This window comes from Microtus pennsylvanicus, chromosome 12 (genome assembly GCF_037038515.1).
Source record: "Microtus pennsylvanicus isolate mMicPen1 chromosome 12, mMicPen1.hap1, whole genome shotgun sequence".
Classification (NCBI taxonomy): Eukaryota; Metazoa; Chordata; class Mammalia; order Rodentia; family Cricetidae; genus Microtus; species Microtus pennsylvanicus.
In genome coordinates, this window is record NC_134590.1 from 25,930,797 (window position 1) to 25,955,844 (window position 25,048).

Genomic DNA, 25,048 nt, shown 5'->3' on the forward strand with positions numbered 1-25,048 from the left:
GGCTCTGTTTAACACTGCACTGCCCTGATAGCCTGTGTGGACTCGCTTGTCAAGTAGAGAAGCACTTCGAGTTTCCTGTCTCGGGCCTCAGCTCTGGGGAATGAAGGTGCTCATTTCCTAACCATCCTCTTCATGTTCTCAGCTGCTTTGATTAACCTGGATCTCTTGCACCACAACTAAGAGAGCAGAAACCACTGAAAGACTGTGATCCAACTGCATCTTTTGTTGCGTCAAGTTGACATCTATGGGCCTTGTCAACGGGCCATGAGGAGTCACATTCAATGCCGCGCATGTGGAAGCACAGAATGGACAGAAAGGAGTGGAACAAGGGAGGAAAGACATGGAGGATAGTAATGCACTAAAACCGGAAACGCGGAGTCACAACTATACGAATTCGTTACCCCCGCACCTTTCCCCAGATCTGAAGAACAAGCCCAGGGCCTCGTGCATGTGGGCAAGCACTCTGCAAACTGGGCTACGTCCCCAATCCACATCTTCATCCCAGACTATGCAGTCTCTTAAGAGTCCATATATACTTCCAGACTATTTTCCACTTTAGAAAAACTGGCACTGCATCCTGGTAGGACTTGAGTTGACTTCAGAGACTGTGTGGTTTTACAACCTATAAATGCACGCAGGATGTCTTTCCACTTACACGCCCTTTAATTTTCATGAATGTTCTGGTATGTCTAAAGTTTTCACCTAACTGGTTAAGTTCATTCTTGCTGATGCAGCTGCAAATGGATTAATTAATTTCTTTGTTTGATTTTCTTTATTCTTAGTATACAAAATTGTATGTGATTTGTGTGTGTGTGTGTAAGATGCAATTTGTTAAACTTATTTATCCTATCTCATTGTGTTCAAATCTTTGAATTTTCCACAATTAAGGTCATATAACATATGAACAAAAATTTTTACTATTTCTTTGAAAAGTGTATGCCCTTTACTTTATTCTGTTTTATTTATTTATTTGTCTAATTGCTGAGAAGGCCTCACAGTACTGTTTTAGTTTTAGATATGGTTTCACAGTGTATGGCAAGCTAGCCTAGAACACACAGTCTTCCTGCTTCAGTCTCTCTGCAAATGCTGGAAAATGTTTTAATAATACCTTTAGGGGCTGGGAAGATGGCTCAGAGGCGAACGCATAAGCAGCACAGGCTTAATGACGAGAGTGCAGCTCCCAAGTACCCATATGAAAGTTGGGCAGGTTTGGCAACAACTCTAATCCCAGCACTAAGGAGGCCGAGCTGGGATCCCTAGGGCAAGCTCACAAGCTAGACAAAGCTGAAACAGTAAGCTCTGAGGTCAGAGGCAGACCCTGCCCAGATAAATAAAGGAAGAGTGACTGAGGCAGATAGCCAACGTCAGCTTCAGGCCTCCATACACATGCTCACAGACGTGCATGTTCACCAATGCATATACGTATGCCTACACATGTGAACAAACACACACAAGCATGTACATGATATAAACACATACCCACATGCAATATAATCTTTCAAGGGTTATTGAGCTAAATCTGACAAGAGGACAGACTTCAGAGATAAAATGACAGGGATGGAAGCTACAGAGGACATCAAGGCGGTGTGTAGACCTTTACTGTAGAGCAGGTGTGTTTCAGGAAAACTAAACCAACTACAGCAAAGGCCATCTTCTAACAGGTGAGAACAGCGCTTAAGAAAACCCTGAGTTATTAAAGGTAGAAACATGTCTGCAGCGAGCAAGCAAAGCTGAGCATGGCCATCCCGAGCTCAGCTCACTGTGCTCAGGGCTAGTGAGACCCCACAGCACAGGGCCAGCATCACCTTTGCCTCCCCGAGCTCCTTGTCGGCAGTCTCCAGCACTTCCTCCTTATGCCTTTCCAGCTGCTGCGCTAGCTGGTCGATTTCCGTTAGCTCCTGGCAGAGCTTTTCGTTCTTGTTACTGAGGTTCACAACTTCGCTTGTCACCGTTTCCTTGGTTTCCATCAGCTCTTGAATATGCTTCTCCAGCTCTTTATTAGCTTGTTGAAGGAAGTCAACCTGAATCCAATTTACAATCACGTGATAAAGTTTCAAACTAAAAGTTCTAAACAACTGCATTTTAAAAGATGCTGAAGTTAAATGAAGCTATTTTTGTATGTGTAACCCTAAATACTATTTATTTTGCCAAACTGACAATATGCACCTCAATGAAAATACATGTTCACTGGCTTTTATTTTTCAAATACAGAAGGAAAGGATAAGAAATTTGTGTGAACTTGTTCCCAAAAGAGCTATAAAAATACGACAAGGCTGTCATACTGACATTAGCTTGTGCTGTCCAATACAGTAGCTATTAGCATCTAGATGTAGCTGCCAAGCACTTTTAAACATGGCGACTCTAAACTAAGATGTGCTATAAATGTAAACGGCATGAAGCTTCAAAGTTCTGGGGTTTTTGTTGTTGTTGTTGTTTTAGGAAAGTAAAACTATCACATGCTGAAATGAAGTTTGGGATATACTGGGATAAATACATTATTTGCAATTATACTGCATCCCATCTGTCTGGACTCACGTTTTTATTGGACAGTGTATTTGAATGTTGCCTCTATTGTCTCTGAGCAAACTCCACCTATTACGTACAGACAGACCCGCAGGCCCGCCCTGTATCTAAACTTCTAAGCTCCCATGTCACACCTTACAGGGCTCTTCTGCTTCTTCATCTCAGGTCGAAGCCTGGTGCAAACAGACACAAGCTGCATGTTTTATCTGTGTTACTCCTTCTTGGCAGTGGTGAGGTTGGACTTGAGACTTGTGTGTTACACAAGCTTTTACTACCAAGCTACACTATCACATTAACAGTCAATAATATATTACATGTGAATATATGCTGTATAATATGTATATAAAGAACAAAGTGGATAATATTGTACATCATACAACATATATCATAGACAGTACATATCATTTATAACTTATAGCATATATAAGCATATATCTACCTTAAAATTATCAGTTTTTAAAAATACAGGGTCACCAAGAATTCCCCAAGACACAAAGATAAACTTTGTTAGTATATTTTAAAATATACTAAAACAAAACCTTTTGATTTTTCTATATATATTTTGTTGCTTTGTTCTTTTGAGATAGGGTCTCATGTAACCCATGACAGTCTAGAATTTACTATGAGGCTGAGACTGGCCATAAACCAATCTTCCTGCCTCTCTCCCTCCCAAGTACAAGATTACAGGAATGTGTCACGACACCTCACTCATTCATGGGTTTAAAAAGAGCAAACTGACGGCACTGCCCAGAGACTATGGTCTTCTTTTATGTTTGTAACACTAGACCCATCTTACTTGCTGCTCATTAGGGATTCTGGTCTCTCAAAGCTATTCCTCATTTCTCTGCTCTGTCAGAAACTCCCCAGAGTCATGTATGGTGGCGCGCGCCTTTAATCCCAGAACTGGAGAGGCAGAGGCAGACGGATCTTTGTGAGTTCAGGGCCAGCCTGGTCTACATAGAGGGTTTTAGTCAGCCGAGGTTATATAGTAAGACCCTGTCTCAAAAAGAATAAAACAAACAAAAACTCCCTTATAAATAATAAAAACTCCCCTATAAATATAAATAATATAAACTCCCTTATAAAAAATACTTCAGTGAACAAGCCTGCCACTTTATCAACCCACAAGTCATTTTAAGAACCTCAGATTTTTACAGACTCAAGGAAGCAGCCCGGAGAGCCATTACCTGGACATTTAAGTGAGCGATAAGCTTTTCATTGGTTTTATTTCTAGTCTCCAGAGACAGGACATCAGGGGAACGGCCGTCATCCAAAGCAAGTGATAGTCGTTCTATTTCTCGTTCTCTTAGTTCAATCTGAGGAAATAAAGTTGATAAAATTGGGTGTGAAGCAAATCCTGAACCCGGAACTTTCGTTTAGATATGATCTTTCCTTATGTACCACCAACGCACACAAACAGCTACGGTTTATACTGGAGTCCACATGTGTGAAAACACAGAATATACCAGCGCTATAGGATCAGCACAGATAGCTCTCATCAGTGCTCTTATGGAGTTGATGCTAATTAAATTTTGAGGGTTTTTTTTCTCTCCTCTAAAACTGTTTATAAGAACAGAAATGTCTTGGCAGATTATACACATGTTCAAGCACTGGAATAATGTTGACATACTTCAGCGCTTGCTAGAATGGATGAATGTTGGAATGAATGGAAAATATTAACAACTGAGTGGCTATCAAATTCAGTATCAAAAAAGATAGGAAACTAGGGTGAATTTAATTAATAAACTGATACCAATTCACATGCAAGAATTGGAAAAATGCACACATACACACACACAAACACATACACACACATACTTTGTTTTCCCCCAATTCAGAAAAAAAAATGAAGATTCAATTCAATAATTACTGAACACACTGATGGATGGACTTTGAATTCCAGGAACAGAGAACGTAACAGGGAGTACTACCAAGCACCCCAACAGTTGCAGCACAACAGGTCTTCAACAGAAGAGTAAAGGAAATGGTATCTTACGGAATCAGTACTGAAAGGGATGAAGTGGCCCACTCTGCAGTCTATGTTTGTACCTATAACATCACCAAAGACCTTGCTAAATTTAGCAAGATGTCCATAAAGGCTATAGCAATGCTGTATCACAAAAAGGGGTGCTCCAGGCAGCCACACCCATACACAAAATCATGGGAAATATCAGAGGCAGCAGAAATGACTCAGCATGACTGGACTGGAGAGAAGCGTGAAGAATTGAGCACTGAGCAAATACAACCCTGATGTGGAATATTTGTACACGATGTAAAGAGATATTGCAATGATTGGTGCAACGAAGAGCTGAATGATCAATAGCTAGGCAGGAGAGGAGACAAGACTTCTGGGGATAGAGAAAGAAAAAGAGCAATCTAGGTATGTAGATTAAACCAGGGGGCACTGAAGAAGTCAGACATACAGCAGAGAGTAGAGGCAACTGGGCCACATGGAAGAACACAGATTAATAAAAACAGGTTAATTTAAGTTATAAGAGCTAGTAGGACAAGCCTAAGCTAATGCCAAACTTTACACATAAGGCCTGAGAAAGCTTCCTGGCAACAGGTCTCCTAGGTAGGCTCAGCGTACAGAGGCGTGGCTCTTTCAAGAAGCCCTGCTGCACAGCTGAACACATGAGCAGTTGGCACTGGGTACAAATGCCTGCTGCAGGCAGACACAATAAATTCCAAGAGCTGGGAAAGATAAATACGGCTCCAGAGCCTACACCCTTTGGTATGAGACTAGGCTCTCAGGGAACTGAGGGTGGCAGAGCCAGCTCCAGTGTGCCATGTGCTAAGCCGGCCCATGCAGCAGTAGCCTAGCAGGTTAAGATCTGGCTCATGTGGTTACAGGAGGCTGCAGATGTGCAAAAAGTCATGTCGAGACCAAGAAAAACTATGAATAGGCAACAGTGTGTTTAAAAATGTGCTTAGAAGCCGGGCGGTGGTGGCGCACGCCTTTAATCCCAGTACTCGGGAGGCAGAGGCAGGCGGATCTCTGGGAATTCGAGGCCTGCTAGTTCCAGGACAGGCACCAAAGCTACAGAGAAACCTTGTCTTGAAAAAAATAAAAAAATAAAAAGAATGTGCTTAGATGCTGAAGAAAAAAAAGGGTATAAACAGTCACAGAAAAATAGTTTAAAAATAATAGTCTTTAAAGATAAAGTAACAAAGGAAAAAGCCACATAAAGATGGAAAATACATAGAGTTTCTAGATCCTATATGGTGTTTTGTTGACTTTGAATTGTTTAAATGTTAATGAACAAAAAGCAATAGCTATTGAAAGACACTGGATTATGGAAACTGCTAAATTAAGCCAGTCTATATATTTTTAGAAAGTCTTAACTTCAGAATGGAAGTCAGAAAATATGTTGTGTTGGGGGAGAGGCTATGCCTTTGTTTTCACAATAAACAAAAAGCTACGGATTTCTTCAAAATAATTAAAGACCAGATTTGATTGGGAGAAACCTCCTAAAAATCTTGGCTATAGACATAAAGGAAGAAACAAACAAACAATCAAAACTCTACAGGACAGGTGACATATATGCTGATCCCTTTACTATGGGAACAGCTCTAAGACTAGATGAGACAGGATAAATCCTGTTGGCTACAGAGTCCTCATGACCTATTATTATATGCCATCCTTTTATGTGGCATGAATATAGGTTTGAATATACAGTCCAAATAGAGTTGTCAGATGCACTTTACCTGCTCTAATGTAAAACAAACATCATCTTTAGCTGACTTGAGCACACCGCTCTTTCCATACTTGTGTTAATACAGACATATATGTTACCTTTAAAAGTTTGTGTATTTTCAGAAAAAAAAAGGACCAGACACCAATGAATACAAATATCCTGTGATCCAACCTCTCAAAATATCTCTGTTGCAGCTTCCTCAAAATCTGTATCCAGAACAACTTCAAAGTTGCTAGCTAAGATGGTCCATCCAGTCTCACAAGACTGTCCAGCCAAGACTTCAGATAAGCTCTACACTTTCCAAACACATTGAGACTAAACAAAAAATAATATCTCTAGCTCTCTCAGGACTTGACTATTGTGCCAATTTTGTCAGGGTCCACTAGAGATGCTGTCACCCCCAAACAAGAGGAAGCAATGAGAACATGATGCTTGGGCATTCCCAAGAGGTGGGGTAGATGGTTTTTGGTTGTTCAATGGATTGTGGACGTTTATCATCATCTAGGAGGGTTGGTTTCAAGTTGTGGTTGGTCAAGGTCAGGGGAAAGCTAAACAACGGAATCTCACTCTGAAAAGAAAAGGGGATATAGAAATGATGAAATAAAAGGGTAGGTTACTGAATTTACTTTTAAATTAAAAAGTAACTACTACTTTTATTTATTTTACACTGTTATGGATTTTTGTATGCTGCTATGAATTTAAAGTTATTTTTGTTATACTGTATATATGTTTCTATTCTTGTTTAAGTATAGTACAGTATCTATGTAGTTCGTTTAACAATGTAATTGGAAACTACTTAGGGTAATTAATAAATACGGGTTAGTAGTTAGTCATTTAACAATCAAATTTATGGCTATGTTAGGAATGTTTTCAAGGTCAGATATATTTTAGATAGATGATGGTCTCGAAACACTTCAGAGATCTACAGAATATGGCATTTAAGATGTTTTAATAACATAACATTTTTCATGACAGTAAGATGCATCTGTTCCTGACAGTACCAATCTATTTCAAAAGGATGATGGGCATGGAAGAACTGCCATATGGAGTTTGCTTTCTCTGTGACAAAGCTAGCCACTTGGCAAAAAACTGTCCTCACCTCAACTGCTGACAGTATGCTGTTCAAATCGAACAAGCAGGACACAAAAGAAGGTGACTACCAAACTTTGCTAAGACAAGGTAGGATAGTCCTTCAAAATTCCCATTTCACAGGAAAAATCTGTCATATATTCTTGGCCTGTAGGTTGAAGAGGGATGCCTCAACATTGCAGAAGAACCTGGGGGTGACTGTCCAGGCAGCCAGATGTCTCTGTTGTTTCTATAGTTTTGGAAGTTGCTTGTTCTGCATTTACTGTTTATTCAGGTAATATTATTATATTCTTTGGGGTCTTTGAAGGAGGTGAAGACAGTCATACAGTTTTCCTTGTTACCAAATTCAGTAAAGAAACTTACAAAGAGATGTAAAGTTTATAATGTTGGGAAACATTAAAAACATTAAAGGTTAAGTTGTTTATCTTGTTTATCTAAAAAGATATTTAAGATCTAAAAAAATTTTTTTAGGATGGTAATGTAAGTTATGATTGAAAATGGTTTAGGAATAAAGCTTTGAACTCATCAAGATAAAATAGATAATAGAGCAATTTCTCCAAATTTGCCAAATACAAATGGACTGAATATTGTAAATTTAATTCTTATTTAATTCTTGTCGTACATAATTTTATCATATATAATTTTACCATATTAGATTGAAAACCTTTTCTTTTTATTTAGACAAGAAGGGGGAAATTTTACACTATGTAAAAATATATTGCTGTGATTTGGTATAATAAAAAGCTGAACAGCCAACAGCTAGGCAGGAGGTATAGGCAGGACTTCCAGGCAGAGAGAGAAAGAACTCTAGGAAGAAGAAAAGTGGAGTCACCAGCCAGATGCAGAGGAAGCAGGATGGGCAATACACATATTAGTAACAAATCATGTGATAAAACGCAGATTAAGAAATATGGGTTAATTTAAGTTATAAGAACTAGTTGGGAAAAAAGCCAAGGCCAAGCATTCATAATAATAAGTCTCCCGGACATTATTTGTGAGCTGGCTGTCCTGATAAGAAAGTACTGCTACACAACCCCCTATCCAATAAGTCTTACAAGACCCTGAGTACAAATATAACTACTTAAAGGTAAGAACAGGGCACTGAAACAAGGAGAAACTTTGAGAAAGTGAAGATAGACTGTCCGAAGAAGTCAGGAATAGTGACTGTGCTGTTACTGTTTTCAGTTCAGGGCTTTGAGCAGGCTGGATAAGTGCCTACCATGGAGCTGACCCCTAGCCCTCACAGCTGGGAATACCTTCTGAGAAGAACAAACACAAGCCAAAGAAGAATCCACAGCAGAGAGGGCACAGCTAAGACGGATGGTTAGTGAACTAGTGCTTTAACCAGCATGACCAAGCGACGTCCTCCAAACACTTCAGCCACCTCAGAGACAGCAAGGCTTGGGCAGCTTCTGTTCATAAAGTACTTGGGAAAACGTGGTTATAAACTGAAAAAAACACAACCACATTCAATTTGTGATTTTTCCCCCTCATTTTCTGCTATGCTAAGAATTGAATCCGGTGCCTAATGCTAGGTAAGCTTTTTATCCCCAAGTCACAGCCCAGTGTGATGAGTGCAGTGGCTCTCAGCCTTCCTGCTGTTGCCCTTACAACTCGTCATGTTGTGGTGACCCCAACCATAACATTCCTTTCGCTGCTACTTCACAACTGTAATTTTACTACTGCTATGGATCATAATGTAAGTATCCGATGTACATGATATTTGATAACATGACCCCTGTGAGAGTGCCATTTGACCCCAAAGAAGTCATTACCCACAGGCTGAGAACCAATGTTTTTAGTGCCTTCATAAAGGAGTTTGTTTGACTCCTTTATGTTTGTTTGTGGGGGTTTTTGGTTTGAGAATATTAGAACTTTCTTTAACTCCTTTCCAATCCAAATAATTTTCAAAGTACTTTACAAACTAAGAGTTATACCAGCATACTGGTACATATAGAGTTGTATGTACAGATCATGCAACATAATCATGTACATGAAAAAAACATTACCCAGTTTAAACTTCAGGAAGCACAGAAGGACATAAAGCACGCTGTTTAGCCCAGAGCCCAACACAGAGAACACAAGCACAAAGCTTTCTGTGGTTATGATCTAACTGCATCTGCTGGGTCCTTCTCCTTAGGAAACTGCCATGCTGCAGTAATGCTTCCAGAGGAACCACAGCGAGCAGAGCAACCCAGAAGAGGAACTGTCAAAGGCTTAGATTCAGTAAAAAAGAAATAAACAAAAAAATTATTTTCTTTTGTGTTTTTTAAAAAATATTTATTTTATTATAGTGTGTGTGTGTGTGTGTGTGTGCATGGCTTATAAACGGAGGTCAGAGGACAACTTTTGGGAGTCTGTTCTCTCCCTCCACTGTTTGGGTCCTGGAAATCAAACTCAGGTCATCAGGCCGGGTGACAAGCACCTCTATCTTCTGAGGCATCTAGCCGGCCCTCTTAACTAACATAATTATAAAAATATGCTGTCATACTTAAATAAAATTATTCTTGAGATAAACATAGCAACACACAATTTTTATTTGGGGCAATTTTTTTGATTTAGGGAAATAGAATAAAATAAAAGAAAAACCAAAACAATTTTAAAATTGCTGCTCACCTCAGTGAATAATGAAGGGAACAGACCAGGCACTCTAAAGCTACTCCACCTATTAACTCGACTAACAAGCTTTTTGGAAAAGATAAAGGCTGCATTTAAAACTAGGGATGTGTAATATCAAGTATAAAACAATTCTAGTCATGATCAGAGCAAACACATCTCAGTCCAGACACACAAATAAGCAAATTCCTACCTGCTTGCTGTAATTTGTCACCCCGTTCTCCATCAGTGCTAACTTCTCTTGCAGCTGGTGGACTTCCTCCTGAAGTTCCTGAATCCTGAAACATGGAGAACCAGTGTCAGTATATGGAGTAGACGTGGGTTGAGGAGACAATACAATGGAACATGAAAGTAATTGTTGTTGCATAAAATCCCACTTCTGGCTACCAGGGAGTTCGGAGGAGGGGAGGGCGCAGTACTGTGCTGCAGGGTCCTAGAGCCTCATCATAAACACAGTCCATCACCTTGGAGAGCTAAATTCATAGAGGGAGGGATCACAATTGAGAGGCAAGTGATTTGAAACTCAGACACGTCATGCAATAATCACTTCACTCTTCAGCTGTGTCCTTAGAGCGACTCTAAGGTACAGATACCATTTTTTAGGCTCAGGAAACTCAAGGTCTAGCTCAAAATTAACAGTATCACTAAATGAGACAAGGGACAAACATGTGTATTCTGACCCTAACCAGCCCTGAGCTGCCTACTAAACTACATTATACTTTTGGAGAGGAGAAAATGGGGAAAACAGCAATTTTCTAGTGACCCAAGCAAAGCCTGTTTTTCCTAGAACCTGTGAGCTCTACGAATCAAGACTTCACCCAAACCATCTGAGCTCCACACGGATTCTATTGTCTACGTATGGCATAACCCACTTTTTTTTTTTTTTTTGGTTTTTTTCCGAGACAGGGTTTCTCTGTGGTTTTGGAGCCTGTCCTGGAACTAGCTCTTGTAGACCAGGCTGGCCTCGAACTCCCAGAGATCCGCCTGCCTCTGCCTCCCGAGTGCTGGGATTAAAGGCGTGCGCCACCACCGCCCGGCTCCCACTTTTGATGGGAAAAGCCTGAAGCAGATCTGCTTTGAAGGGACATTTTCCATGAGCTGCAATAAGTAGGCTGCAGAGAGCTCATTCCAACATTTACTAAAGACAAAAGTTTTTACTAACCTACTAAGGATACAAGCAGGCACGCAAGCAGTCTAAGATCAATGCAGGAGACTCTATGCAATGTGTGTGTGCACACCAAAGCAAACAGACAAAAGAGACTGAGGCACTTCTACAGTGTAAACAATTCTTTAAATAAGACTACCTGGCAGCCTAGCCATAACTTTAGCAGATGAGCAGCCCACAAAAGGTCAAGGTAGTCACAAAAACATGGGCACATGATATTAGGAGAGAATAAATGACTGAAGTGGTCTTCAGGAGATCTCAATCAATGCTCTTTTAGAAACGATGAGTGGCTGAAAAGCCTCCTCTGTATTCTCTATGAACCACAAAGTCCTTACCTGCACTGTCTTCCCATGTACCCCGGTTTGGAGGCCTCCCCTAGACTCACTAGAGTGTCACTGGCATTTGTTCTCTTGCCCTTAAAGCCCTATCACTCTCTCCGTGACACCTGGACTCAAGCATGTCCAAACAGCATCATGACCTTACTCTGATGACCTCAGCATGGACTCAAGCCTTGTCCTGGAGGCCTAATGAACAGTTAACTAAACAGAATTTATTTCTGACTCTGACTTATAAAAGGGAATATAAATATAGGCTAAAGATGCAGGAGAGAAGAATTTCAGATCAAGATAGCATTCTATTCATGTCCAGCTGGCATTTTGCTACAAGTCTGAAGCAGTAGAGATTCCAGTAAAAGTTAACCTACTTAGATGAAACGAATGTCAAAGCAACTCTATTGAAATAGGTTCCTAAAAGCAGTAAGGTATTTTATAGCAAGTATGGACAGAAACCTCAGATACATGACTTATTAGAAAACAAAGCTTTTAAACAAGTAAAAAGTGTCCTTACATTCTGAAAACACCTACTGAGGACCTATGCAAAGTTCTGTGCTAGACGCAGGGACACAATTAACAAGGCCAAGTTTTCCCACTGAACATCTTACAACACAGCTAGTAATCAAACAAGCCAGTAAGAACTAAAAACAAATGATGTGGGATATTTGTACACTGGGTGAGGATATATTGCTGTGATTGTCTTAATAAAGAGCTAAATGGCCAACAGCTAAGCAGGATGTATAAGAGGAACTTCTGGGCAGAGAGAGAGGAAGTAGGAGATGCTCAAGGCATGAAGGCGTAAGTCACAAAAAATGCCACACCAGTTTGGAATTATGATTAAAATAGGGTGGTATTTATTTAAAGGGGAAAAAACTTACAGATCACCGTCCCAGCCCTCTGCGCAACCAGGAAGGGAGTCTAGTCGCCAGAGAGAGAGAGGAGAGGGAAGTGGCCGCTTTTTTAAAGGGAGAGAGACCACACCCCAATAGGCTGGTATCTCAGCAGCTATAGGTTGGAGGATCGGGAGGACCTCCCGCAACAAAGGCGCATGAGAGAAGCCAAGAAACATAGAGAGGAAACAGATAATACAAGATAGAAAAGCGGTAACACCATGTGACAGAACGTACATTAACATAAATGGGTTAACTTAAGTTATAAGAGCTAGTTAGGAACAAGCCTAAGCTATAGGCAAGCTTTCATAATTAATAGGAAGTCTCTGTCATTATTTGGAGGCTGGCTGGCAAGACACAAACAAAGATGAAGACGATGATGATAATGACTGAACTCAGGTCCTTGAGACACTGCACACTCCCAGCTCAGCAAACGAGTATGTAACACACCTGTTATCAGCCACTTGCAGGAGGTCTGCAATATATGGGTCCTCTGGCTGTGGAACTGGGTATGAACTGACTTCAGAGGGTGGGGCTGGTTCATCAATTTGCATCCGCTGACGCCTAAATGCAATGCTTCTTCTCTTGCCTCCTAAGAATACAGAAATAGATGTATGTCTTAAAAACCAAGAAGAACCAGACACTTTTCTAAATTCCGAACAACACAGATTAACCTTCTCTTTTAAAGTGGGCTCTAATGTAAATATTCACCCTGCTCTCTGACTGAACAATGTATTTCTCAAAAATTTAATGAGACTATAAAACAAGTTTTCTATGCCTGCAGGCTTGGCATATGTGCACAGGTTTAAACTGTTTCTTGGCTAGATTAGATTTTGGCAGGATTAAAATCTAAGTGTGTCTTTTAGTGGTCAATGTCATGAGCTAAAATATCACCATCAGACAACGTCAGATGAGGAGACTGGCAGTAAGAACTAAAAACACATGCTCATTAAACAATGTCCGAAGAACAGGTCACTGGAGGCTGGAGATGGCTCAGCTCTCAAAGTGCCTGCCATTCAAGCATGAGGATCTGAGTCTGATCCCAGAAACCATGCAAAAAAATTCAGTGGTGGTGCCAAAGCCTGTAATCCCAGCACCGGAGAAGCAGAGGCAGAAAGATCCCTGGGGCTTGCTGGTCAGCCTGTCTAGCCTCTGGACAAGCTCGAGGCTCAGTGAGAAACCTTGTCTCAAAACAATGGTGGAAAGCAATCGAGAAAGAAATCCAAAGTTGACTTCTGGCCTACATACGCGTACACACACATTCCTGCACAAACAGAGCAGAAACACACACGGCAAACAGATAAACTGAAACTCCAAAGAACGCAACTAAATATAATAGGATGTCACCTGTAATATAGTCATACTATAATCTGAGTCAGTAGTGAACACCTCTGTAATTATCTTTATAGACAGCAGGAATATTTATAAATGGATAGATTGATCTTAGAGTCATATAAAACTCATAACCCGTTTACTTTCTTAGGAGCAGGCCAGACTAGAGCTGCACTTTCTAAACAGATCAGTTCTCATGAGAAAGAGACCCAGTCCAGTCTGTCGCCATGAGCACACCAGCCAGCTTGGCTGGAGAAGGGGAGGACTAGAAGGGGAGGACTAGAAGGGGAGGACTAGAAGGGGAGGACTAGAAGGGGAGGACTAGAAGGGGAGGACTAGAAGGGGAGGACTCACCGGGAGTCTGTACTACAGCGTGCAAATTCTTTTCTTGAAGCTGTTGGATTTTCTCATTCTTAGCTTTGCTCTCTTTCTCCAGGAGTTTGAGCTTATGGACGTACTGGTTATTCAGAAACTTCAGATCAGCTGTCTCGTGTGCACACTTTTTCAATGTAGTTTTCAACTCTTAAAGTGAGAGAGATGAAAAAAGATCAACACATTGGCACCAAGCTGAGAGGTGCCACCTGAGCCTGACAAGTTGGATTAAGCCAAATGTACTTCCTACTGCTAACAAATCCACACATAATCACAAAGAGCAACTTTATATTCTTGTTATTATTGTATATGACTAATGTCTACCATGGCTTTGATCCAGTAAGTCAGCTTTAGGCTAAAGAATTATTGAATATAAAGTTTATAGTAAGATAAGCAAATCATTTATCTCCTTCCTGGCTCAACACCGCCTAATAAGTGCTGCACGGCTACTCATTACTTTTCTTTTCAGTAAGAGGAACAATAGTTGCTTCAAGAAAATGTCTTCTATTCTGCCATTTAATATTCTTTTTACCAATTTCAAACCAAAAACATGATCCGCACATCGCGGGGACTGTCATGGACTACACACACCTCCATTCTCACGCAGTCTTCAATACAGCTTCCTGTACTGACGGAGCTGTTCGCATGATTATCAGTTTTCTTGTCAAGGACTTTAAAACGAGACTTTAGCCTTTTCCACTTATAAAACAAAGATGACAAGGTCCTGCATTTAAAAATATCATCAAGGTTTCATGTACCTTTAATGTGCTGGTCTGAGCATTCTCTCAGCTTCATCAGCTCCAGATACAATTCATTATTCTCCCTGCTCAGTCTTGTATTCTCAAGTTTATAAGGCTCCAAAACAAAATCGAAGTTGGCACTTTCCTTTTCCGCCTTTGCCGAGGACAACCTGGACTGCCGCAGGCTTTCTGTTGTGTGAACTAAATCACTAGCGTTAAAAGACAGAAAATGAAAGGCAAGAAAGCATTCTATTAGCCTTCTAGTAACTTCAAATACATTTCTAAAAAGGCTTAAATATAATCCTAATGTTAAGTAATACCAAATTTACGAGAAGAATGAACTTTCAAGGTATCAAAAGTCCTCAAAAGTTTCTCAAAACAAGCTATAAGTTATAAAATACAAACACATCAGATTGTTGTTTTTTTCCCCAGTTCTGAAAGTACTTTTATTGACAATTTTACCTTTAGTTTAAAAATCCTATTGTTCAGCAACATCTAACTCACGTTCCCAACAAATGAGCTACCCTGTCAGATCACGGCTCAAACTCCCTCCTGCTCCTTTCTCTAGGTGCAACTGGTTCTTTATTGAGTAAATGTGTACTGGCTGTCTGCTGTATGCTCCCTCCAGGAAGACGGCAAACCAAAATCACGCTCTTACCTCTAAGAACACAGCTTATAGAACACTTATTAACTAAACGTTTCGTGAGAAAACACACACAAAATGCACTTAATAATGAAGAATTTCTATTCTACAATCATCAGACACTTAGTACATGATAAATCAAACATTTCCAAGCTTCCTATATGAGCAATCTATAGCAACTGTAAATGATCATATCTTGTGAAGTCTGCAATGAAAGGGGACAGCACCAAGATGACAATGATGATGCACAGTGACTGTAAAATGCAGCCGAGGTGACTGTCCTACACAGCGGGGAGAGAAAGGTGAGGCACAAGGACGAGAACGGAGCCGGCGGGCTCGCTACAGCCAGAAGGAGGCCTGTACGAACAGCAAGAGTGAGAGTACATGTTGTGTGGCTCAACACGGGCGAGGTCAAAGTGTCAGGAAACCGGGTCATGAGAGGTTTGGGGTCGTACCCGAGGTCACAAGTTATCTTTACCATTCCTTGCTGTCTACCAGCCTTACCTGTAGTCCTCCTAATGAACCATCTCAAACCTCCACACTACAGCTCTTGTGGAAAAGGAGGGGAAATCACAGAGAGCCTGTCAGTTAAGGTCACATGTGATGGCAACAGCAACAAATTAGAGAACCTTTCTAGAATAACAGAAATCAAAGACCAGCTGGCAGACGGAACTGAAGGGGAGAGCTGGGTGGGAGTACAGCTCAGTGTAGAGCGCCTGCCCAGCACACTCAGGGCTGTGTACCGTCCTCACCAGTGCAGAAGGGTAAAAACAAACGACAAGACAGAAAAGAGAAAGGACCTCTGACCTCTATCGGAAACCTCAGAGTGCAATTCCATTGGGAAAACACTCAGAGAACAGAGGGTATAGCAATCCCTAGCTAGCATCCCGCACCCCGAAGGCCCTTTGTTGGGGACAAGGCTTTGGACTGAGGAGAGCACAGACAGCTTCAGCAGACTTACAGACTTCCCCAGAGACCCCTTGCCACTTTCCTGAAGCAGGAAAGTCACCGCAAACTCAGGATGTAGATTAAAGAGCACAGGCATCTCTAACTGCGCTTTCATCCTTACCTGAAGAGTTTCTCCACCAGAGGCAGGCACTCCACAGTCAGAGCCTGGCGGTAGCCCAGCTGGTCCAGCCTCTTCCTCACATTGATGTACTTCCTTTCCGCGGCCGTGCTCATCTCGTCTCCCAGGCCGGCTTTACTCACTCTCCACAGTCAAAGTCCTGAGGGAGGATCAACACAGCCCTCAAAGTTTCACTGCAAGAGATGCTCCTTGAATAGGAAAGAACGATTTTGTTCCTTTTCTGGTCGTCATTACTCTGTAATATTAACATTGATTTAAATCCAGTACATATGATCTCTATTTTGCTACATTAAAACATGCATTTCTTCACAAACCTGAATGCAAAAGTTAAAACAACAACAATTCTAGAGGAAAACAAAGATTTCCCAGAGGCCGGCAAAGGATCCTTGACAGAAACTCCACTTTCTTACATGTGAACGGCATCCAGACATCTTGCTCACGCTGGACAAGTACCCTACACTGGGCTGAGCGCACAACCCACAGGGAATTCCTTAACAGCAATAAACAGAACAGAAAAACCTGATAGGTGGGGCCTCATAAAAGTGACAAACATCAGCTCCTCCAAACACCCCATTAAGGAGAATGAAAGTCCCAGCGGGAATGGGACTCAATGGTAGTTCTTGCCTAGTACTGTGAAGCTCTGGGCTTGACCTCACCAAGGAAGAGAAAAGGGGGAAAAGAAGAACGAAAACCTAAGACTGCCAGAAAATATCCATAAGCTATAAGGAAATATTTACACACAGAGAAGAAAATGAACTCTTAAAGTTTAATAATAAAACAATCTGACATGAAAACCAGGGCTAGGCCCGGTATGGAAGCACACGCCTGTATTCCCAGCATTTAGGAGGCAGACACAGGGAGACTGTCCTCAATCTGAGAGCGTTCTGATGTACATAGTCAGTACATAGGTCAGCCAGGGATACACGGCAAGACCTGGTCCCAAATTATCCTCCCAAATTGTGCTAAAACTGAATTTCTGTTGCACAAAAACTTGAAAACTCACCTTGCAAAAGATATCTCAAGAAATATATGAAAAGATGCTTAACATTAGGAAAACACAAACTATGATCACAATGAGGTGCAGCTTTGCCTATCCCGGAAGTCGAAAAGGACCAGCAATACCCAGTGTCAGCAAAGGCTGCCAGGAAGTGCAACCCACACATGGCTGAGAGAGTAAAACCACCTTGGAACGAGTCCGGCCGTTTCTGACAGCGTTAAACACTCCCACGCCTATAACGCTATACCTGCACATTGACAGAAGAAAATGGCCACGAATGCCCACGAGGAGACTACAGCAGCGTTTAGAGCAGGTTTGCTCACAACTGCACCAAACCGAAAGGGGTTTGATAAACAGGCTACCCTACACCAGACAGTGTGACCCAGACTGGAGGCAACAAGCTGTCAGTACACACAGATAACAGGGCTGACTCTCAAAAGACTATTCAAGCGAAGAAGCCACACACACACACACACACACACACACACACACACTATATGACTTCATTCACGAAAAGCTCAGAGACATTAAGATTCAACTGCGGGGCTAGAAAGTCTCACAGGAGGCGAGTAACTGGGAAGGACCCCTTTCTTTCCAGAGGGACAAAAGCATTGAAGACCCAGGCACGACGTCTATGCAGTTTTCAGATGAGCATTTCACCGCGTTCATTTCTGCTGTTTTTGTACTTTTTCATATGTTGAGACCAAGTCTCCTCATGATGTCCTGACTGACTGGGAACTCATTACTGTAGACCAGGTCAACCTTCTCTTCCACCTCTACCTCTACAGTGCTAGGATTACTCGTGCATACCACCATGTCCACTTTTGCTTCCCTTTTTTTTTCTAAAATAAAACACACACCTCTGAATACATTTTTATACTTGTCTATTTTGTTTGTTTGTGGTGTTGGGGATCACACCCAGAGCCAGCACTCTGTTTCTGGGCTACACCTCCAGCTACTATACTTGTGCCTTTTTTTTTTCTTGTCTTTTTAAACATCTACGACTATTTTCTCTACCAATCTACCCTAAAACAGAGTTATGCAAAGTTCATTTCCTTTCTAACCTTTGTCAAATAAATGTAATTTATTTCTAACAAAAAGGATGTTCTTCACCAATAGTAAATTTTAAGTGCTATATATGAACAAGTGCAAAACCTTCTGCTGTGAACACCCAGTATGTGATAAGGGACCAGTAAGTAGCATCCTCCCTCTTCAAACACTGAGTGAAGAAAAGCTGTCCTAAGAAAGCAACTTCCCAGGCCACAAGACTACTTCTAAATTAGACTTCTTGATTACTCTCGTTTATAAATCTAGCCTCTCTGAGAGGCCTCCCCTAGGACTTTCTAGTTCCTTCCACAAGAGGGACTTGACTGATGCCGGGTGTTTTAGAGAAACTCTTGTGGTCCCAAGAAAAGCACCTGACAAGCTCGACTTAGAGGGCAAACTCCAAGAAACATTTCCCGTCTTTGACAGCTGCCAACTCCAGGTACCGAAAACCATCTCTCTGCATCCTTCGAGATGAAGAAGCCAGAATGAGAATACGAAGCAAAGTCCTCCCAGCAAAAACAAAAACACGTACTTGTTAGGTTGCTCCTATATTCCGGATGACAACTTTTTGATCAAAACAACATAAAAGGGTAGGGTAGGTTCAGCGTTTAGAGCTAGGTGTCCACTACACTCCGGAGCGTGGGTGTCTTAAGGAGGTCACCTCTTACTTTGACAGACACCTCCAACGCATGGATGCAGAAGGGTTTAAACACCAAACCCCGCAGCGCGGGCGCCACGGAGCGGGTGGGCCGGAGCGGCCTCGTCGTCCTTCCAGGACTCAGCCTGGAAGGTGGAGCCACCGTTCTCCTCGCCGGGACATTTTCCCGTCCAGCCAGCCAGCCAGCCAGCTGCTCGGCCCCGCCGCCCCGCCGCACGGTCGGATAGTGGGACTGTCCCGGCGCTGCCCTCCCCCACTTCCTCCCTCGGGGAACCGCCCCGGAGGCCCCGCGACCCCGCCGGCCCCCTGCGGCCTCCCCCCCGGGCGAGCCTCACCGCCGTTCCCGTCGCCGCTTCCCCGCGCGGCGCATCGCCCTGGGGACCCGCCGTCCTCACTGGCTCCTCCCGCTGCGCCCAATGACTCCGGCACCAGCGCAGTTTGAAAATGGCGCCGAGAGACGGTCGCGGCCCACAAGGAGGAAGCGCCACGGTTGCCCCGGTAACCGGAGCGGCCCACAGCCGCGACGCGCGCCCGCCCGCCTGGCCGGTGATGGCGGCTCCCGGGCCTCGGTGCCCGGAAACGTAACGGCCCGGCCGAGGCAGGGCCACGGCGCCCCCTGGCGGAAATCCCGAGCCCCTGCGACGCCAGGCGACTGTGCCCAGCCAGACCTGCGCCCCAGCCTTGGTCTCCCGTCTCTGTCCCCGCAGAGAAGGATCTTTCACGGGTGAATTCGTGCTGACCGCCCAATATTCCCCCGGGACATCACTGTCCTTGCAGCTTCTCCTGGCTACCACCCGGTACAGCTATTGCCCCCTCCGCCAGAATAGAATCCGACCCCAAACACACTTGTTCATGTACCCACCTGCTGCCTCCAGTTGTGGACTCCTAGAGTCCAAGATTATTTCATTTAGCTATAATTCTCTAGCTTCTACCTCGGTATTTGCCAACGTTAAGTTGAAATAAATTGTTTATAAATAACCTGTTCCCAGATAGAAAGAGATGGTCAAATCCCCAAAGTCCACCATCCCCTAAAAACTCTAGATGGTTAAGAGCTGGTTGGGTTTGTTTGTTTGTTTGTTTGTTTTCTGCTTATATTTCTTACCAAGCCAGCTTTCCTCTGAACTTTGTTGCTGCATCGTATGTAAATGTGCGGTGGGAAGTGGACTACTTGCTGTGTGCCCATTCGTTCATTGCTTTCACATCTCCATTTTGTGTGCTTCGTCCATTTTTAAATGGAATTTCTAAGGAACTAATGATTTCAATTCTGTAGAAAAAAATTTAGACCATCTTGCAAATATACAAGTTAGCATATTTTTTTTGTAAAAAAAAAAAAGGCAAATACCTTTTTCTGAAAAGAAGCAGCCATAAATAACTGTACAATAGCTATCTAGTCAAGATGAATTCTTGGCTCCCCTTACCCCAAACACATACCAATTACAAAATATAAAAACAAAACTCAATGAAGAAATCCCGAGGGGAAAGTGGGATTGAGAGCCATAGTTCAGCTTTGTTCCGAGGGACTTTGCTAACCCAGAATCAGTTGCACTGCTGACCTCCGAGGTCTGAGGTCAGGGGTCCTGGCGCACAGAAAGTGAAGAAGAGCAAGCAGAGCAAACTGCTGTTGCTTCCATCGGAATCCCGGACCATGAAGCAAACTGCATGGCTGTGGGGGCGGGAAGAAAAGGAAATACTCCCACAACAGAAAGTGAGCCTGCTGTCTGGGTTTTGTAGACTTCTAGTATTGCCACAAACAGGAGTCTGGAAATACTCCAGTGAGATTTGCCCAGAGTGGGGGTGGGGGAGAGCCTGATTGCTGAATTAAGAAAGCCAGATGTAAAGCCACTGCAAACCAATGCTGTAGTTTAGAGCTGGTCTGGAATGTGATGATCTGAATGAGAACGGCCCCCACAGGCTCATATATAATAGGTCCCCAGTTGGTGGAACTGTTTGGGAAGGATTAGGTGTCGCCTTGTTGGAGGAGCTTTGTCACTGGGGTTGTGATGGCTAAGGTTATGCTGATCGCTAACTGTGTTTAAAAATTTTAAATTTCTGTGCTTAAGAGAACCACAATGCAAAATTGAACTTTTAAATGTTATGTGCTGTTAAGGGCTTATTTTTGTAATTGCCTGCTCTTGTTAAACTTTGACAAAACTGATGTTTCTGTTTCATAAACAAAAGCTTGCTTTGAGGGAAATGAACTGTTTGCCTGTAATCAGGATGCAGCTTGATGTTCTTTCCTTTAAAAGCCCCTGACTGAGGTGGCTGGGTTCTGTGCTGCCCTGGGGGATCCTAAGTGCTGGGTGTAGACCTGGCCAGTATATGAACAAAAGCCTCTTCTTTAATATTTGTCCATGGTCAGACTGGTGAATCTCTGAACTACCTAAGACCCATAACAGGAGTAGGCTTTGAAAATGGCTTTCAGAAACCCATTCTATTCTCAGATCCCAGAGCTCGTGGATCAAGATGTGAGTTCTCAGCTACTGGTCCAGCACCATGCCTGCCTGCCTGCCTGCTGACATGCTCCCAGACATGGTGGTCACAGATACTAACTTTTCAGAAGAATTAATTGCAAGTTGTCTTGGTGATGATGTCTTAAGCATAGCAATAGAAAGGTAACTAAGTCAAATGTTCTCCAGAGGCCTGAGATCTATCTATGGCTTGGTCTGCAGCATGGCACTATTGGGAGGTGGCAGAATCTTTAAGAAATAATTTAGTGAAAGGAAGCTAGGTCACTGAGCGACGAGAGCCTTTGGTAGTGTAGTGGATATAATTTGAATGACCTAGAGTAGGGTTTCTCAGGTCATCACTACTAACATTTGAATGGTCAAATCTTTATTGAGGGGAACCTGTCCTGAGTATTGTGGAATATATAGCATCCTTCCTGGCTTCTCCACACTGAATGTCTGCAGTAGTCTCTATTCCAGATGTTCTTACAGTCACACTGGATGCCTGCAGTAGCCTCTACTCCAGATGTTTTTATAGTCACAGCACCTTTATGACTTTCCAAATTGTCTTGGAGGCAAAAAACACTCCTGGTTGAGAATCACTGGTCAAAGTAGATGAAGGAATAATTATCATTAGAAAAGAATAAGAATTATTAAATGAAATAGGAACAGGTGTCGATGAAGAGGACCAATCAGAAAACTTGGATATTTAAAAATAATCATGAATTTTAAAAATATTGGGCCAGCAAAGTGGCTCATGAGGTAAAGTCATTCTTCCTACAAGGCTGTCAACCTGAGATCAATGGTTAAGTTCCTCATGATAGACGAGAACTTGAAGAGAAGAGATTTTGGGAAGGGGGAAGAGAAGATGACACCATTCGGAAGATATAGATAGAGAAAATACATTTCAGTCTGTAATAAATGTAGCCATCCGGTGGCAACTGGGCAAGGTGAGGGGCACAGATCACAATAAGGTGGAGTTACTAAAGGTCTCACCAAACGTGATATTTCAGAGCTTGACTTTCATCCACTACATCATTAGACAACATTAAACTTTAAAATGGATGATTACTTAATGGAATTAAGTGGGTAAAGTTGGTCTGGGTTTGGAGGATGAGTGCTGAATAGTGAACGAAGTTGCCTAGGACAGGAGTCAAATCATCCTCTTAACCATGTGATAAAATTAAAAATAAAAACCAATGTGGTCAAATGCCTGAGGGACAAAGACCACAAAGAAGAACAGAAAGCCCGTAGTGAGGGGTCAGCCTCTCTGAGTGAAGGCGGAAGGAATTGAGCCCAATGCCAGGTGTTGTCTTTCCGAAATGGAAGCCCCCAAGTGGAATAACCAGGAAGCCACATTAGCAGTGCTGTGGCAGGAATGGGGCAGTTCTCTAGAGATGTCAGGGAGACTGCTGGGCATATACAATGATAATGGCTTTGGATGCTGCTGTGGTTAGCATGGCCATCCATTCTCCTGTATCTCCCTTCCCCTTAGACAGTGAGTTCCTTATGAGCTGAAAAGACGAATATGCCTTTCTCTGGAGGCATAACCAAACGACGCTGGGACGACGGGTCAAATGAATCGAATTGAATGATCCAGATCTTTTATCTGATATTCCTTCTAGCATCTCAGTTGCTACCCAGATAACATGTGTAGTGGTCTGAATGAAAATGCCCCCCTTAGGCCCATAGGGAGTGACACTATTAGGAGGTGCAGCCTTGTTGGAATAGGTGTGGCCTCGTTGGAGGAAGTGTGTCCTCCACTGGGTGGGTGTTGAGGTTTCAGATGCTCGAGCCAGGTCCAGCGTCTCTCTCTCTCTCTCCCTGCTGCCTGAGGATCCAGATGTAGAACTCTCAGTTACCTCTCCAATACTTTGCCTGTGAGCTTCCATGTTCTCTGTCATGACAGTAGTAGACTAAACCTCTGAACCTGAAAGCCAGCTCCGATTAGTGTTTTCTTTTATAACACTTGCCATGTCATGAAGTCTCTTCAGAGCAATAGAAACCCTAACCAAGACGTCATGCTAAAATGTCAATAGGTCCTTTTATTTAAGCAGCAGGGACTCAATTTTCCTGTTGCCAAAGGTGTATAGTTTGGCTGGCAACATGATTATCACTGTCATATAAGGGACACACTCATGGTACTTCCAGCCCATCTAGAGAGCTTAGAAGGCTTGTAGTGACCTGGCCACAAAAAGATGTCTAGTATAAATGACTAGTTGTTATGAGAAGCTATTCTCTAGCAGAAGACTCTGGGAAATTACTCTCAGGAAATGATCACCTTTAAAGAGAACAGGGCTGGAGCATCTCAGTGACATAGCAATTTTATTTTATGTCTACAAAGACATGGGAGCATTTTCGTTTCAAATTCTGGTGCAAAGATTCAGTCTTTCTTCACCTTTTCGATTGAGAAAGAATAGAGGGAAGTGCGGAGGCTCTGAGGGAACAAAAAGCTTGATAAACATTATTAAATTATAAAAACAGCAAACAGCAAACCTTCTACATGTCAAACATTGCATGCCAAATGACAAAGAACAAGCTAGGAAAACATTTACAGCTAATGCCATAAACCTAAAATGCACTTCATTTCTGCAAACTGATGATATGTCTATTACATCAAGAGACCAGAGCCCTGAAAATGTCTGTGACTTTCATCACTGTGACAGGTACTCGAGGGAAACAATTTCAAGGAGGGAAAACTGATTTCTAACTTGAAATTTTCGAAGCTTCAGCCTGTGATGGCAGTGCAGAAAGCAAACAGAAACAAGAGAAGGCGCTCAGGACAAGCTGGAGCTCCCAAGAACACAGGCCAGCCGACCTCCTCCAATAAAGCTCTCTTGGAAGATTCCCACCACATCTCAGGGATGCCATCACTGAATCCATAAGGGATACATTTCTAGGTCAGCACCCTCAGGAGCTGATCACTTCGTTGTTGTTGTTTGCTCGTTTTTTCAAGACAGGGCTTCTCTGCGTAATAGCCCTGGCTGTCCTGGAACTTGCTTTGTAGACCAGACCGGCCTTGAACTCACTGAGATCCACCTGCTTCTGCCTCCTGTGTGCTGGGATTAAAAGCGTGTGCCACCACTGCCCAGTGCTGATCACTTCTTAAAAGCCCATGACCTGGAAATTAAACTTTTAACAAGCAAGTCTTAGAAGGAATAGTTCATATGTCAATCAGAGCAGCACACAAATGAAAACTTAGGTGTGGAAGAAGGGTAGACATATGGGGGAAAAATGGATGAGACAATACGCTAAGAGACTAACAAAGCCACCACAGCTATAGTGTTAGTGCTGGGGAGCTTGTTTGAATACTGGTTTACATAGTTGTCTTCTTAACAAGCACTGTCTCATCCCATCACACAGCAACCTTAGGCAGCTGCTAATACTGGCATCTGCATCTTACACACGGGCTTCA

The 25,048-nt window shown here is 42.6% G+C and overlaps 1 protein-coding gene across 4 annotated transcripts in view; it reads right to left on the minus strand.

Annotated features, from left to right (window-relative positions):
• Window positions 1–19,743, minus strand: part of Cep135 (centrosomal protein 135) — a 59,041-nt gene extending 39,298 nt beyond the window's left edge. The window contains exons 1-8 of one of the 4 annotated variants that reach the window (XM_075942940.1): window positions 19,525–19,743; window positions 16,470–16,626; window positions 14,776–14,966; window positions 14,000–14,167; window positions 12,764–12,905; window positions 10,120–10,204; window positions 3,711–3,839; window positions 1,806–2,021 (exon numbers count right to left, since the gene is read on the minus strand). In XM_075942940.1, the coding sequence (XP_075799055.1) occupies window positions 1,806–2,021; window positions 3,711–3,839; window positions 10,120–10,204; window positions 12,764–12,905; window positions 14,000–14,167; window positions 14,776–14,966; window positions 16,470–16,582 (1,044 nt within the window). In that variant the 5' untranslated portion in view covers window positions 16,583–16,626; window positions 19,525–19,743. Of the gene's footprint in view, window positions 1–1,805; window positions 2,022–3,710; window positions 3,840–10,119; window positions 10,205–12,763; window positions 12,906–13,999; window positions 14,168–14,775; window positions 14,967–16,469; window positions 16,676–19,524 lie in introns of all 4 variants that reach the window. The other 3 variants (XM_075942936.1, XM_075942938.1, XM_075942937.1) reach the window with 3 other exon arrangements.
• Between the last annotated feature and the right edge of the window lie 5,305 nt (window positions 19,744–25,048).